General features: G+C 43.0%; 1 protein-coding gene across 1 annotated transcript in view; it reads left to right on the top strand.

Annotated features, from left to right (window-relative positions):
- Positions 1-9,615: 9,615 nt before the first annotated feature.
- The window catches only part of PCSK6 (proprotein convertase subtilisin/kexin type 6), a 205,087-nt gene continuing 197,148 nt past the window's right edge, over positions 9,616-17,554 (top strand). Inside the window, exon 1 of the mRNA XM_088452719.1 lies at positions 9,616-9,877. Coding sequence (XP_088308845.1) covers positions 9,713-9,877 — 165 coding nt within the window. The 5' untranslated portion in view covers positions 9,616-9,712. The remainder of the gene's footprint in view (positions 9,878-17,554) is intronic.

Raw genomic sequence — 17,554 nt, 5'->3', positions numbered from 1 at the left:
TGCTCTAAAGAGGCCAGGAAATCCTGGCCTCATCCCTCCCCCACAACGGCTGAGAAACGCCTCCATTTTGGGAACGGAGTCCGTCATCGCCCCCTCCCCACCCAGAAACGGCAGCTGACTGTCAATCACTGACAGTCTGCTGCTACTCTGCGTGCGGGATCGCAGATCCGTACTGTACATGTGCAGTAAGGGTCCTGAGCTGGCGCAGAATGGCTACAATAGAAGATGTGCGCTAACCATCTGAATTAGCCTCATAATAAGGAACAACATTAAGCATATGTATTATATTGTTCCAAAAAGTCAGAGGGATGCTGGGTCCTGAAATAAACTGATTTCTGCTGCCATTAGATGCCCAATTCCTCAGGCATAAAAGATAATAATTTTTACTGTATTAGGGGCCTATTCATCAACACTAAAATAATGTTTTTAAGGACATTTTCCTTAATTACCGTTATTTTAGTATTCATGAAGACACTTAACACGGGAGATATCACTGATATCTCCTGGTTAAGTCCGCCTACGTTAAATTCCACCCTCCCCATACATTAGTGCATTAGTATGGGGATATGGATATTCTGCTATTCATCAAATTTCGAAAATTAAGTATTTTCGGAATTTGATGGTGTTACTATACGCCACTCTCAGGTGGCGTATAGCAAGTTACACTTACATGCTGTCAGCTGGGCAGATTCTCCGCCGGCTCCCTCCGTCACTCTGGTCGCTTCACAGACTCTGTCTGCTGTGCTGACATTGTGTTCTCCCGGCAGAACACAGTAAAGTTTAGAAAAAAAAAATATATTTTTTTTTCTTCTAAACTTTTCTGTGCTCTACTGGGAGAACATAGTGTCAGCACAGCAGACAGAGCCTGAGCTGGCTGCAGCATCCAGGTAATTGGGGGACAGGGGGGAGGTGAGCGGAGGAGGGAGGCAGGGCTGGGGACACACACACAATTACCGCAGCTGTAGGTAGTGCTGTGCATGCGCTGCTTTTACGATGTAACGGCGCATGCACAGCACTGATTACAGCTGCGGTAAGGTAGGACTAGGTAGGGAATAGTATCTATTTCCCGAAAAGCTGTCACCGCAAAAATGACAGCTTTTCGGAATAGATAGTTATGGGGAGGAGGAATGAATTCCTCCGGTAATTAGGTAGAACTCCATGCGAGTTCTAAACCTAATTACCTCCATCGAATTTTATGTGTTAATGAATAGGCCCCTCAGAGAGATGCTGGGTCCCAAAATAGACTGATCTATTATACATACTATCCACCTTGCCCTCAGTCCTTTGGCTCTACTAATGAGATGCAGTGACATTTACTGAATTTACAGTACTTGGTTGTTGAATTATATCCCTGTGTAAATCTGTTCTTATACAGTATATTAATATTCACTCTGAAAAATAATGCTGCTATACATGTGAGCCATATAATTGTTAAATATATATATTTTTTTTCATATTGACTTACCTGGCCAGGTTCTTCCTCCACTGGAACCTTATAAGATATTGTTTTATGATTTAGAATGATCCTTGTGAATTTTTAATTCAATGTATTGGTGATTGTTTATTTGTTGCAACTCTTGGTAGCTCTGTATATATTTTTATTGCATGCATCATGTTAGCTAGTTAATAGTTAAGAAATATTTTTTTGATATATATATATAATTATATATATATATATATATATATATATATATATACATACACACACACACACACACACACACACACACACACACACACACACACACACACACACACACACACACACACACACACACAGTCAGGTCCATAAATATTGGGACATTGACAGAATTTTCATATTTTGGCCTCTATTCACCACCACAATGGCTTTGAAATGAAACAACCAAGATGTGATTTAACTGCAGACTTTCAGATTTAGTTTGAGGGTAATTACATCCAAATCAGGTGAACGGTGTGGGAATTGCAACGGTTTCTATATGTGCCTCCCACTTTTTAAGGGGCCATAAGTAATGGGACAAACTAAACAATCCTAAATCTAACTTTCACTTTTTAATACTTTGTTGCAAATCCTTTGCAGGCAATTACAAGTCTGGAACGCATAGACATCACCAGGCGCTGGGTTTCATCCCTGGTGATGCTCTGCCAGGCCTCTACTGCAAATGTCTTCAGTTCCTGCTTGTTCTTGGGGCATTTTCCCTTCAGTTTTGTCTTCATCAAGTGAAATGCATGCTCAATTGGATTCAGGTCAGGGGATTGACTTGGCCATTGCAGAACATTCCACTTTTTAGCCTTAAAAAACTCTTTGGTTGCTTTTGCAGTATGCTTCGGGTCATTGTCCATCTGCACTGTGAAGTGCTGTCCAATGAGTTCTGAAGCATTTGACTGAATATGAGCATATAATATTGCCCGAAACACTTCAGAATTCATTCTGCTGCTTTTGTCAGCAGTCACATCATCAATAAATACAAGGGAACCAGTTCCATTGGCAGCCATACATGCCCACGCCATGACACTACCACCACCATGCTTCACTGATGAGGTGGTATGTTTTGGATCATGAGCAGTTCCTTTCCTTCTCTTCTCTTCCCATCACTCTGGTACAAGTTGATCTTTGTCTCATCTGTCCATAGGACGTTGTTCCAGAACTGTAATGGCTTTTTTAGATGTTGTTTGGCAAACTCTAATCTGGTCTTCCTGTTTTTGTGGCTCACCAATGGTTTGCATCTTGTGGTAAACCCTCTATATTCACTCTTGTCAAGTCTTCTCTTGATTGTTGACTTTGACACATATACATCTACCTCCTGGAGAGTGTTCTTGATATGGCCAACTGTTGTGAAGGGGTTTTTCTTCACCAGGGAAATAATTCTTTTGTCATCCACCACAGTTGTCTTCCGGGTCTTTTGGTGTTGCTGAGCTCTCCGGTGCATTCTTTCTTTTTAAGAATGTTCCAAAGAGTTGATTTGGCCACACCTAATGTTTTTGCAATCTCTCTGATGGGTTTGTTTTCATTTTTCAGCCTAATGATGGCTTGCTTCGCTGATAGTGACAGCTTTTTGGATCTCATATTGAGAGTTGACAGCAACTGATTCCAAATGCAAATGTCACACCTAGAATCAACTCCAGACCTTTTACCTGCTTAATTGATAATGAAATAATGAGGGAATAGCCTACACCTGTCCATTAAATAGCTTTTGAGTTGATAGTCCCATTACTTTTGGCCCCTTAAAAAGTGGGAGGCACATATTGAAACTGTTGTAATTCCTACACCGTTCACCCGATTTGGATGTAATTACCCTCAAATTAAATCTGAAAGTCTGCAGTTAAAGCACATCTTGTTGGTTTCATTTCAAAACCATTGTGGTGGTGAATAGAGGCCAAAATCTGTAAATTCTGTCAATGTCCCAATATTTATGGACCTGACTGTATATATATATAAATATATATATATATAGTTTCGGAATCAGTATGAATGACCGGCGGACGGGATGCCGGCGGTCGAAAGACCAACAGCAGCATACTGATGTGCAAAATACTGGCAGGGACCGGTAAGTAGACTAACCCATCCCCTCTCCACCCCTAACCCTCCCCCGGTGGTGCCTATGCCTAACCTCCCCTTCCCGCACCCTAAACCTAACGCTCCCGGGTTGGTGGTGCCTAACCCCCCTTCCCGTAGCCTAACCTTAACTCTTCCCAGCTGATGCCTAAACCTAACCCACCCCGGGAGGTCCCTAAACCAACCCCCCCCATCCCTGGGCTAACCCTAATGCTAATCAGCATACTTACCTTCGGGATGCCGACGTAGGTATCTTGATCTCTTGATCTCTCCGAGATAGCGGCGTCTGCATTTTGACGGGCAACGTGATACCTGCGTCAGTATCCTGGCTTCCGGCATCCCGTCCGCCGGTATCTTAACCGGATCCCTATAGTTTCAGTGGTCTTGCACTTTGGTTTACTATATACACCTTCTAATTTCACTAGCACTACGATAATCGCTTCTTTTTCTGTTTGCTTATTTTTTTAAGGGAAGTGGATCCCTTCATATTGCCAGCTGTAGAAGTGTATTCAGTCTGACTGCATTTGTGTGCCTTACTATTGTCAAGGTCAAAGTATAGGAAAGCATATATATTGAGGACAGTGCTGTGCTTTGATGTCATTAGCAGGGGGTACCCACAGGAAAAAATGTATTATTTTTTAAAATGAAGTGGAGGGGACATTCGGGGTGGGAGGGAGACCTTGCCTCCAGGCACCAGGGATGAATTCTGAAACTGGGCTCTAGTGCAACCGTAATAGTATAAGCCTAGGACTTTGATGATATCAGGGTCATATCATACAGAGCTGGGACTTTTTACAAAGGTTGTGATGTGTATATCTTGTTTCAATGTACCGAACAAGCAATGTCGTAGCTGAAGAACAATAGAGATGATCATGACAGAAAGTTTGTAGAGGAATAAAGATTCACTCGGCTTCTTATTGCAGTTATGTTTTTTCTCTTAATCTCGCACCCCATTCCCCCTTCACCTGGTTTGACTGGCCATGCTGTGTGTCAGTGTGTGTGTCAATACTGCTGCTGCATGCAGGAAACCAGGCACTGACCGCGGGTCCCTCTCTCCCTCCCTCCACGCCAGTGAAACAGTGAAGCTCCAGACGAGTAGCTCAGGAGTTGAAGGCATTACTTTCCAACATTTGGGAGGATGGGATCAGGACACCGGGTGTGCGCCAAAGGCATATATTATTTGTGATTACGCCCCCATTCGATGTCACACCAAGGGCGTGCCCAGCACTCTCCGAGCTGTTGGGCTGCCTCAGGCTCTCTCAACACTGTGTGTGAGCAGCCTCCATTTACTGTAGAGTAGGAGGTGACCCTCAACCTTCCCCCTCTGCGGGACACTGTGGCCCACAGGTAGGTTGGAGGGATAGTGCCTAAAAAGTGTGACACTACCACCAAAATCAGGACAGTTGGGGGTATGCAATATGGAGTCTATTTAAGAACGAGCCAGGTTATGACCCTATTACTATTTAGCTTACCGAAGTTTGTGACTTTACAGCTTACACACCTATAGATGGCATTAGTGATAGAGTTCCCATTTCTGGCAATTGGGATCCAGCAAAGCCTTTTCGGCTTCAGCGAAGACTTACAGGCTTTGCTGTGTCCCTGCTGTGTTGAAGTGCTATGTGCTTGTGCAGACAGCCGTTTTGAATGCGCATTACTCATCAACCCGTCAGTGGTAGCAGTAGGATCCTGGCAACTTAGATACCTTCAAGGAGGTGGATGTCGCTGGACCTCGTTGGACAGGTAAGTAATGTTAAATACCTGTGGTAAATTCATAAGCATAATTTTGATACTAATTGAAATATGCAACTCACAATAAGTAATGTTGTTAAATAGAGCCCTAAGCAATAGCTGTAAAAACTCTAATACATGCACTGATTATTTCCCGCATTGACTATTGCACAGGTTCTCCAACTTGGTCCTCAGAACCCCAAACAGCAGAGCCATAGGTAGACATTTTGGTGCCCTGTGCCAGAATAAGCATCGACGCTCCGTCGTCCCCGTCCCCCCACGATTTTTCATATGCAGAAATTATGCTTAAAAAGGGAAGTGACCACATGCAGAAGGCAACAGCATCACGGCACACCACCATTTTCATTACTGGGGTTGTGACCGGCACTCCTGGAGATGTTGCGCCGTCCCAGGATCTCTTCCGCACTGTGTAGATGTGTGGGAGTGCCTGGGGGCAGCCCGGCATCACTTGCACTGGTGGTACAGGCAAAAACAGTAGAGTTGGAGGGTCTGATGCATGTCTAATGATTTCTACCCCTAATTGTCTAATAATAACCTCCAACCTACACACACAACGATTTAGTTAATGAACGATTTTAGTAAACGATTTTTTCCCTTGAAAAAATTTACTAAAATCGTTTACTAATAATTATTCATTTACTAAATGTAATGAACGATTTTTATGAACTACAAACGATTTTTGCATATTCCCTTAATGAAAATCGTTGAGTTGACAAGTCTGACTGAACTACAAACGACAAACTACAAACGTGAACGCGCATGAACGATAATCGTTCATCGTTTGACTCAGAAAGTGAACGATTTTTCAAATGATTATCGTTAAACGATATCGTTTAACGATAATCATTAAAAATATCGTTGTGTGTGTATGCAGCTTTAGACAGATCCTTGTCTAATTACCAACTACTCCTAATTCTAACCCTTGTCTAATGATCTAACCCTTGTCTAAATACCCCTTCCCCTAATGAAGATCCCTGACTATTGACCCCCTCTCCTATTGCAGACACATTTCTAATGACCCCTTCCCCTAATGAAGATCCCTGTCTAATGCAGACCATACCCTGATAATCCCCCTCCACCAATGCAGACCCCTATTAATGACCTCCCCTCCCCTAATGCAGACCATAGTATAATTATCCCTACCCCTGGGGGGGTCTGCACATAGCCTAGTAATGAGGCCCAGCACTGCAGCTCTCCCAGCCCCCCCCCCACCCCCACCAGGCATCTGTAACCGGCTGTACTGGACACCAGTGAGATCTGCTATACAGTACATGCAGGCAGCCTCATTACCTTCGAGCTGGCTTGGCATACACACATCCTGCAGTCTGGGTGAGGGCTGCATCCGGGTTGCTGTGCTGGGTATGCTGGGGATAAGAGCAGGCAGCAGGCGGGGTGAGGTCCTGCAGCTACTACAAAGTAACTTTGTTTTTATGTGTGCTGCTCAGGAGTAGGGGAGGAGTGGGAGCGGTGTGGGATTTCAATACTGCAGGTATCGCGGAGCCGGGCGGCAGGCAAATGCCGGAGTAGAAAGAAGGAGCTTCTTCACTTCCCTGTGGGCAGCTCCTCTTAACAGACCGAGTCCACTTAGCGGCTCAGCCCCGGAGTCCTCTTCAGAAGCAGCAGCAGCACCATGCAGGGAGTGGGAAAAGACAAGCCATCGCTGCATACGCTGCCTAAAAGCACAGCAGCCAAAAAGTGCAGATCTCACCCGCTCCTCCCCTTTACCTAGGTGCTGAGGAGTCTGAAAGCCGTGCGCAGGCAGTGGAACCTCATTCAGTTCAGGCATCGCGATTTCGGCACACAGCTTGTTCTTCATGGGCATCATCATCAGAGCAGCGGCCGTGCCGCCCCCAGAGCATTGCGCTCTGTGCAATGGCACCGGCCGCACCACCCTAGCTACGGCCGTGCCAAACAGTACATGTTTTCTATCTCTCCTCACAGAATCACAAGTGAAATAATTTGCTTCACCTGTGGATCTTTTAAAATGTGGCAGTGAGTAATGACTACACCTGTGCACCTGAATGGTGACCTGGAAAACGTGACCTGTGTCCGAGTTTGAGAACCACTGGACTATTGCAATAGTCTCCTTACTGGTCTTCCCAAAAACAGACTCTTGCCGCTAGAATCCATCTTGAATGCAGTTGTGAGGCTCATCTTCCTCGTCAAACGTTCATTGTCTGCTGATCCGCTCTATCAGTCCCTCCATCGCTGCCGGCATCAGCAAGTGTGTATGCACTTGCCGATGCTGGTTCTCCCGCCGCACACTACACGTCTAGTTATTATTTTTATTTTACAATAGATAAGTTTGTGAGGCACTGTGTGTGTATTGGTGAAAGGAGGGAGCTTTGCCTAGGGTGGCGAGAAACCTTGCACCGGCCCTGGCTACATGCAGATGTTTTTGCTGGGGCTCTTAAACTTGTATTTTACAGAACTGATAAACTAATTTTGTTATCAATAAAAGAACTTAAAGGGATTTTAAAGCTAAAGAACCAATCACAGCTGCAATCACTTTATTGCAGCTTGTGATTGATCTTTCTGCTAACACCCTCCACCCCACCGATTTTCTGCAAGAGAAATGGAGAAGCCCCAGGAGAGCAGGCAGAATGGAGAATCCCCATGGGCCCTGGCTAGAGGGAAGGTTACATTAGGAAAAATGTTTCCTAGATGGCAGTTCAGTTTTAATACACAATAAAAACCACCATAGATGGTGGCATGCAACAGAGCAGGCACAGTGAGCAGAAGTTTGCAGCCACGAAAACCCCCCCCCAGAATTGTCAAACACTGGGGCCCCACCATTGATGGTATAACTATCCTATTGTCTGTGGCAACCCATAAACTGTTCCCAACCACTGATGGTTGATGGTCAGCCCTAGTTGTTTGTATCACAACCACGGACGGAATTTTGGCTGCACGATTCATAAGAATCCCAAATCACAGAGACTGCAGTTTTTATTGGTCTTCCAACTCTCCCCCATCTCAGCAGCTATTATGAAGCTATGAATGAAAAAAGATTTGCAGGCGCTAATATTATTGTAGTTGATGTGTAAGGTACAGTAGTGCTCTGCAGCACTAAGCTGCAGGAATATACAGTAGACACCCCTGTGTAAACTGCTTCGGCATGCAGTTGCTGTGGCTTCACTAAGCTGAAGGAGCAGGTAAGTGAAAATCTACTGCTTAACCGAAGGCCTGATTCAGCAGCGATCGCTAATGTGATTGCACACGGAACGCAGTGGCAAAAATATGTTAATGCTTTGCAAAGCTTAGCCTGCATAAAGATGTCCACTACTGCTTTCCACATCCATCCAATGTCACTCTTCTGCGTAAACATTGGTACCATTGACGCACATCACACAGGAAAGCAACATTCACACCGTCTGACCAGCCTCAGAAACTGCATGTCTCCTCACATGCATTGGGTTCTCAAACTGCATATGCAATCGCAGTGGCTAATTTATGCACGCCCAAGCAACGGCGTTCTGGATTCCGGCGTCGGGATTAAGATAGGTGTTGGTATACCTACCTTAAGTCCCGTGTCGGACTTCCAGTGCCGGGATTCAGAACGGCGGTCTGATAACTACATCCCTTCATCATCCTTGTGAGTGGACATATGCAAAATCAGTGTGATGTGGTGAAAAAACGCTAGCTTCTATGGGAAAACTGCATAATGTGTAGCACAGATATTGGGGCTTTCAATTTTCAGAAAAATCGCCCCATTCCTTGTTCCGATTTAAAAAATCTGACAGTGTGTAGCTAGCTTTAGACTTGCCGAGAGCAGTGCATGGAATCCCTTGCCAGAGAGCCCCGCTAACAGCCCCCTGATGACCAATCGTGGTTATCCTTAGCCTAAAACCTGCCTAGGAAATTTACCTACACAATTGGCTCAGTTGTTGCGGAGTTTAAAGCAATCAGACAAACAAACAGACGTTCTAATTTATAAGTATTATGGATAAACAGTATATCTGTATTTTAAAGATTTGTCTTTTTTTTTTTTTATATCAGACTTGTGTAATGAGCCCTCCTGTGCACCTGTGAGTGTGGGGGGTAATGACAGTCTCATGTTGTTACTGTTAGGGACAGGCTGTCCTCCTTCCTGGTCTGCAGGTGAGTGATGCTATAATGTATGTATAGAACAGGTACACGATGAGCCACACACCGCACTGCTGGTCATCACTGGACCATTGGATTTCCCATTCCCACGTTTATCTCCTTCTACAACACACACACCCCGCATTCCAGTCTACTGGGGGTGTGGCTTACCAAGTCAGCCCCGCCCCCTCCGCACACCGTACTCAGGTCCAGCTCCTGATTGGCTGACGAGCTGACAAATAGTATCTGGCGGAGCACGGCTTCCAGCAGATGTCCTGAGCCGGGAATTCTCTGCACTCTGCCCGCCTAGTGCGCCCTGTGAGCGGGCAGCGGACTCGCAACATGCCCCGTCCGGCCGCCGTTCCTCTTTTCCTGCTCCTTCTTCCCGTGTGCCTGGCGCCGAACCCCCGCACTGTCTACTCCAACCACTGGGCTGTGCGAGTGCCGGGGGGACCCGAGAAAGCTGCGGAGCTGGCTGTGAAGTACGGCTACCTGAGCCTGGGGCAGGTGGGCATCTTACCCGGAGCGCTGCCTCTGGTGCCTGTAATACTCCGTGCCCGCGGTATACCCGGGCAGCTGTTTATTCCTGTTGCAAACTTCTCTGGTCCTATATAACCCGGCTCTGTCCTATTCCCCCATGTACATCTGCTTTCACTCCCTGTAATGTTACTGGACGGAGGGGAAGACTGCATGATTGTATTTGTGACACGATTACTATTATTCATGTTAATCATATTTAAATTGGTCATTAATATTAACATTATTAATCATCAATATTCATATAAATATACATATCAATATTCATATTATTGTTGCATACCACCAGTATATTCTGTATTGCATTCTTTACACTTGGAATATTTTCCACAATACTTTCTAACTAATTTTTTTTTTGTAGTTGATCTTTAATGTGTTTTAAATTTGTTTTGTGGCTGTTTTTATATTAATGTTTATAGTGCGGGATTGTGCCTATACTAATGCATTGTAATGTCACACTGTATGTACTATGGAATAATTCATTCCTGGCAAGAAGTTTGTCTTTTGTTACTGCCATCATGTGTGATAACAGAATTAGGTTCATGGCAAATTAATGTGACATCAGTTTGTGCTTATTGTCTGATTTTTGTTACTGCCATCATGTGTGATGTATGGGGTGATAACAGAATTAGGTTAATTGCAAATTAATGTGACATCAGTATGTGCTTATTGTCTGATTTTTGTTCCATTTGAGACTTTTAGTTCAACTTCTTTATAAGTTAATAATCAGGGTTGTATTGTATTACTAGGATTTTACTAGCACCATATTTTATTAACACCATATATTTAATAGTCCCATTTAATAGTTTGGTCAGCAGGTGATATCACAGTGGGTTATTTTGTTTCTCTGATGTATAGGATGATGTTCATATGTTTAATATAAAGTGGGTTTCCAATGTAGTGTTATGTTGAACAAAGTATTAGTTACTGTACCTGGGACTTTGTCTAAAAAATATTGCATATTTTATTGGGAACAAGATTAATGTAAGGTTTTATTGCTAGTATTGGAAGACAGCTTATATATAGTATGTTTTTTTTTCCTCATGAATCAGATAAGACTTTAAAAGACTGTATTTATCTATCCCAGATGATTCAGTTTGCTAGTAACACTGCAGATGTGTATTTATCATAAGCAGTTTTTATTTATTAAGTCTGCTAGGAGGAATTTGCAGTTAAACCATATTGCATATTTCTTGTCTGCTTCTGAGCGACCTACAGCTCCCTCATTATATTTCCAACATATCAAATCTGACCGGAATGTTCCTCTGTTAACACTGACACTAACTTTATAACGCTAGTACATCTGGTGCCGGTCATTTCTGCACAGCTGAGAATTTCTCTTATGGGCAAGATATAGGATTCAATTTACTTTGTGTAAATAACTGCGGTATGAAATATTTAAGTAGATTCATAATAAGTTAGTGTATGGGCACTGTAGTGAACTTCAGATACGGTAACTACTTTAATCTATGGGGTATATCTAGAATTTCACAGCCAACCAGGGATTTGTGAATGTTCCAGGTTTTGGATTGGCCAGGTTTGTGGGGAGGTGCTGGGTATTGTGACATCTAGGTTAATTTTTGTTGATTTGCTGTCTAAAATAATTTTCAATCATGTACTCCTTCGTGGACTGATGCCTAGATTTCCTGGCATGTTATGTAGTAATTAAAGTCTGCAGTGTGTGTGTATGTATGTGTGTGGTTATGTTTATATGTGTATGTGTATGTGTGTGTATATGTGTGTATATATGTATATATATAATATCTATATATTATTACTGCCTTAGTCAAAGTTTATTTTCATGGACTGCAATTTTGTGATCTACCTCTATTGCGGCTCATTGGTAGATTGTATTCCACGATATAGCTGTCCATTATAACAGAAGCGTTGGCACTGCCCTGAGCATATATTTCTGTTCTGTGGCTGTGTCGGTTAATCTTGCACTTGAATCCCTCTTACGGTTTTCAGAGATGTGAATTTCTGACTGTCCCATTTTTTGCGGGCTGTAAGTAACTTGATGTAAACTGCAATATGCTGCATTTTCTGTGGCAAGGAAATTGTTGATCTTGAAATGTTCCAGTTGTCATGAATAGCCCTATCTGTACTGAGTGCAGTCCAAGCAAAACGGGGCTTTATTACAGTACAGCTCACTCCTATACCTAAGCCGGAGTAGATAACAACATTTTAGATTTAAAATTGTTTATTCAAATTACATACGAGACATAGTTGGCCACCATCGAACTGAATTATTGAGCACTGGTTCTAAGCCTGTCGTGCATCAGAAATAATTACAAATCAAAAAATCTGTGTTGTGCAGCATTTTAGAAATCTCATGTTTGTTTAAACAGTTTGCAGTTTTCACGTCCCCTTTGCAGTTGTTGAAGGCAGTTGTGTTTATTTATTTAATGTTTTTTTAAATATAGAGCATTGTTTTGAGTGATGTCATAATTAAGCTAAGCAAGCTGTTGAAGTAAGATTAAAAACTGACACGCACCAAGAGTAAGCTATTCCAGCTTAATGATTGTGCAGGAGGGTAGCAATTGAACAGTATGCATTGACAGCTAGATAAACACCTTTCATACAAGCTGAATCTCTTACTGACACATTGCAGTGAAGATGAAAGGCTCTACCCCTGCCTTGAGTGAGCTTCAGCTCTGATATAAAGACTGGTTTGGTAGGGGAGGAACATTTTACCTTCCTTTAATGTCATTGAGAGCAGTTTTCCTCCTGTGATTTTCATAAAACATTTTTAACTGTAGTTTTTAATGCCAAAAATGTTACATTACCGCAAGACTTTGGGGCCTATGTATCCAAAGTTCTACGCTCATTAATTTTTCAGGTGTCATTTTCCAACCTATATATGAATGGGTCATTGAAGGATATATGCAAATATCTCCTGTACTAATGACTTCCAGTCCAGCGGTCCCCTTATAGTTTTCTATGGAAGTATCATTCTTTGACTGTGGGAACGAATGTCCTCTTCAGATGCATTTAGCCCACTGAACCCTGTTTCTTCCTATAGAAGGAGTGCCCAGATTGTGAAGAGGGACCCATGTGGGTTCCTCCACCTGCTCCAGTTCTCACAATGCTCATGCAGATCTAAGTTTGCACAAGTGCAGTAACACGGCCAGGATGGAACTCGGCAGTGTAAATTGTTTGGCTTCATCATGAGCACATTACAGAAGGAGAGAAATCTTTCTCAATGGCAGATTGCTTCTTCATTGACAGCAGTTACTTGCAAGAGCAGTCACTACTATAGGTGTTTCATACATAGCTGCACACTGTAATCAAACAGATACGGATAATGTTTGTGGAAGACGGACAATAACCCTATCCCTGTGCAAAGCAGCCTGACTGCTAGATATATTTGTGGGGCAACAGGGGGAAGTTGGTGATGAGTCCCTATGAGCCCCCTTCCCACCTCATTGAGAAAATGGTGGCGGTGGTGGGGGGCTAGCCTTGACAGTGAGGCCTCTAAGCAGTTTTCACATGACCCTGGTTTCTGGCCTTCAGATTTCTCAGTAAAGGCCACAAACCAAATCTTGCTCTCAGGCAGTTCATTCTCCATGTTTCTTCATTTTTGATTTGAGGGCTATACTAAAAGAAGGTAAGCCTGGTGAAAAGAGGTGTTTTCGCTAAATATAGGGTTCCTCCCGACTTATGTTTTAGGGTGGTGATAAATGTCTTATTAAAATAAAGCATTTTTCCTTTGGCAAATATATTAAGAAATAACATTTTTTTTGCAAATTCTATTTTTAATCTATTTAATTTGCTATTGGATTAAGTGACAGTTCAATTGGAAGGACAGGTCTGGACTTCCAGCACGCTTTGGTATAGGGGACCAGGACTGGCCAGCGAAGCTGTGAGTGTTCTCTTACTGCTACAAGCTGGTGAACTGTTCTTGTTAAATTGCATTGATGGCTGACTTGATGAGGCTTAGTGCTACAGATTGGTAAATGGACGTCTGAGTCTCCTGTAGCAATGCTTTCCCGTTCCTTGCAACATCTTTAATACACAGTCTGTAACATGTTCTAGTGTGCGCCCATGATATATTTGTGTAGGTGTTTTTTTTTTCTTGAACTAATGAAACACCCAATATACAGCTTGTTCGCATCTGTCTGTGGTTAATGTGATTTTCAAGAATTAATGGAAGAACATAGGAACAAAAACAAGTTGAATGGTTTCTTATGAGCTCGTTCCACTGTTGTGGAAATTTAATGGCTACATTTAACATTTTAAAAAGTGGCTTGACCTATTTCTCATGTTACACACGCTTGCCAGTACAATAGATTGTATTTGTAAAAGAGCATGGAAAATGCAATAAAAAGCTTCACTAAAATGCATCTAAAGTGCACATTGGTTTTTATGCATTTTACTCATTTCCCAGTGCTTTTGTAAACTGTCCATTAATCTTCTGCCTCATAACATTATCACATCAACCCTGAATTACCAAGGAGATTTAAGTGTGTAACACAGGTTGTGAGACACTGTTGTAGTAGATACATCATTTGTGTCGTGAATGCAATTTCAGACCAAATGTGTTTGAAGCAGGTGGGGGTGAAGTGTAGGTCATGTGGTCAGAGCAAACTGTTAAAGTCCTTTGTTACTATAAAGGTCTCATGCATAGTTTGGCACACTTACTGAATAACCTGTTTCGGCTGCTTATAAGTCTCCGACTTGGAATTTGTGATTATGTGAAATGTCAGATCTGGGACCTCTGCAAAACTGCAACCTGCATTCAATCAATATTTAATTTAAAAACGTTCATTTTCCAGTCACACTGAATTCTGATTTGTTTTGCTGAGGGTGGGGCTGGAAAGATGGGATCAAATAATCCTGGTGTCTTGGGTTCTGAATCTGCTGACTTTGAAATCTATTTAGTGGCCTTTCACAGTGCTGGAAAATGAATAACCCTTACCATGCTAGCAAAAGTGACACTTCAATGCGCTACGCTTTCTGAATGGTCCTGAAGTTGATTGCAATGTTGCTGAAGAGTCTATGGCAAAACCTGTAAGTGTACCAGCAACCTACTGTTGCCAAAGTGCAGACAGATGTGTTTTGGTGAATATTTAAGAGTCTATAGCCTAGCCATTCACTTCAATCCACTCCCTCCCATCCCACTTCCATTACCACAGTACCATGGTGGACCTGAGAGCAGGGATACCAATGACTGTGCAGGTGGGCTCCCTGCTCTATTATCTCTATTTTTGTAGCACTTTTCCCTTGCTGTCATCAGATTGAAAGTCCCAAAGTAGTAAACAGTTCGCACTAATTTGCATGAGTGCAAACTGTTTCCTAATCTTGCCCAAAGGTTGGTCCATGCTGTGCGTCTTTTCTAAAATATGGCAAAAGCTGACTGATGGGGCATGTTATCGAAAGCTGAAAGTAAATGAACAAGTGTAAGCTACTGATGTGTCCATATATATCATACATCCATGCACGTTAAACAGCTCTTATAGGCTCGCCATGCTGTGGCGCAGAGCATCTTATTGTTTAACTTTTTCCCTTCAAATGAGTCTTATACCCCTTTCAGACATCTCGAGATTCTCGGGAATTTGGCCTGCCTCAGCCAAATTCCCGGGTAGCCATGTCTGTCTGAATGGTACCTACCCGGGAACACGTTCCCAGGTAGCCGCCCCTGCAATCGACCAGGGTTTTTCCCGGGGCTTAAGTCCCGGGAAATTACCCTGCTTCTGTCTGAATGGTGCTACCCGGGAATTTACTACTCCCAGGCAGCACCAAACAGCTTTTACATGTAGTTGGCAGCACAGAGCGTCCTATAGGACGCTCAGCGCTGCTGCTCACCAGCGCTGGCTGGCTGTGCCACAGCTGGCTGACCGCACTCCCGCTGGACCGCCAGGGAATTTAAAATAAATGGAAAAAAAAAAAAAATTATAATTAAAAAAAATAAATAAAATAAAATCTGCATTATGATTGGCCGGCTTCCGGCTGCTGAATGACATCATCATCATCAGCCAGAGAGGGGATAGGCTAGGAGGAGCAGACTGCAGAGAATAGGCAGGTAAGCAGAAAAACCCTGCTCTTCCCGGGATAGACACTGTAGTGTGAAAGGTGAGTCTCGACCAAATACCCGGGAATTTGCACAGGAGAAATTCCCGGGTCTGAGCAGGAAATTTCCCGGGTTGTATATCTGAAAGGGGTATTTGCAAAGGGACAAGCCGCTTCAAGCACAAGCAGCTTCTGCTGATTAAAATTTTATATTGGCATGCCTGTATTGTGTGTGTGACTGCGGGTGTAAAACCAATGTTTAATGAGCTATAACAGACACTGGTATCTGTACTCAATTGCAGCCTGTGTGTAATCCACCATCCTCATTTTAATTGAACCATAAGGTGGCAGAGGAAATGCCATGTTTCTTGGGAACTATCTGGAAATGCAACGCCTTGAGTGGGCACATAAGGAGAGTTTGGATAGTGACTTAGGGTTCAGAGACATAGCACAAAGGCTTAAGGGGCCTATCCATTACCCGACTTTGTGAACAATCCGACCAAAACAAGGAGGTTTTGGTCGCATTGTTCACAAAGCCGGGTAATGGATAGCCGGCAAGTACCAGCGATGCGCGTTCACACTGGGTCCTTGCCGTCCCCGACTGTCTGCTGAACATGCCTGCCAACCTGACGACGCTAGTCAAGTTTGGCATGTTCAGAGACCAAAAAAGTCTTATATGCAATAATACCACATAACAGTGTGTGATGGGAGTTGACTAAATTAATACTTGCTTCCTTTACTATCCCTGACAGTGTCACCTCAAGTAGATCGGCCACATGCTGTGAGTTTTACACGTCTGCCTTACACTAATGGAGCGTACACACGGTCAGATTTGTCAGACTTGTCAGATTTGAACGATTTGAACGATTTGACCAAAGTTTTGAACGATTTGAACGATTGAACGATTTTTGACTGCATTAAAATGAATGGAATCGTCCAAGTCTGACTGCAAACACATCAGATGTCAGATATCGTTATCTGACAAACGGGAACGCGCATCGTTGATCGTCCATCGTTCAGGCATGTCAGATATGAACGATTTTCCTTCAGATATGAACGACTGAACGATTTTTAAATCGTTATCGTTCATATCTGAAGGAAAAATCTGATCGTGTGTATGCACCAATGGTGCATACACACGATCAGATTTTTCCTTCAGATATGAACGATAACGATTTAAAAATCGTTCAGTCGTTCATATCTGAAGGAAAATCGTTCATATCTGACATGCCTGAACGATGGACGATCAACGATGCGCGTTCCCGATGGTCAGATAACGATTTCTGACATCTGATGTGTTTGCAGTCAGACTTGGACGATTCCATTCATTTTAATGCAGTCAAAAATCGTTCAATCGTTCAAATCGTTCAAATCGTTCAAAACTTTGATAAAATCGTTCAAATCGTTCAAATCGTTCAGTCGTTCATCTGACAAATCTGACAAGTCTGACAAATCTGACCGTGTGTATGCTCCATTAAGAAGGTACTTTAGGCAGAAATAAGGCTTGAATGGGCAGTTTTTTAAAAGAAAAAAATTATGTTCACATTCCATTCATTGATTAAACAGGGAGGGAGCCTGTCTTTCTCTCCCAAACCTGAGATGCTGCCTCAGTGCAGGCCCCACTTCTCCCTACACCAC

The sequence above is a fragment of the Taudactylus pleione genome, unplaced genomic scaffold, assembly GCF_031769625.1.
Source record: "Taudactylus pleione unplaced genomic scaffold, aTauple2 ptg000556l, whole genome shotgun sequence".
In the NCBI taxonomy this organism is placed as follows: domain Eukaryota; kingdom Metazoa; phylum Chordata; class Amphibia; order Anura; family Myobatrachidae; genus Taudactylus; species Taudactylus pleione.
The sequence above is the reverse complement of the archived record's forward strand: the minus strand, read 5'-3'. Positions and strand labels throughout refer to the sequence as shown.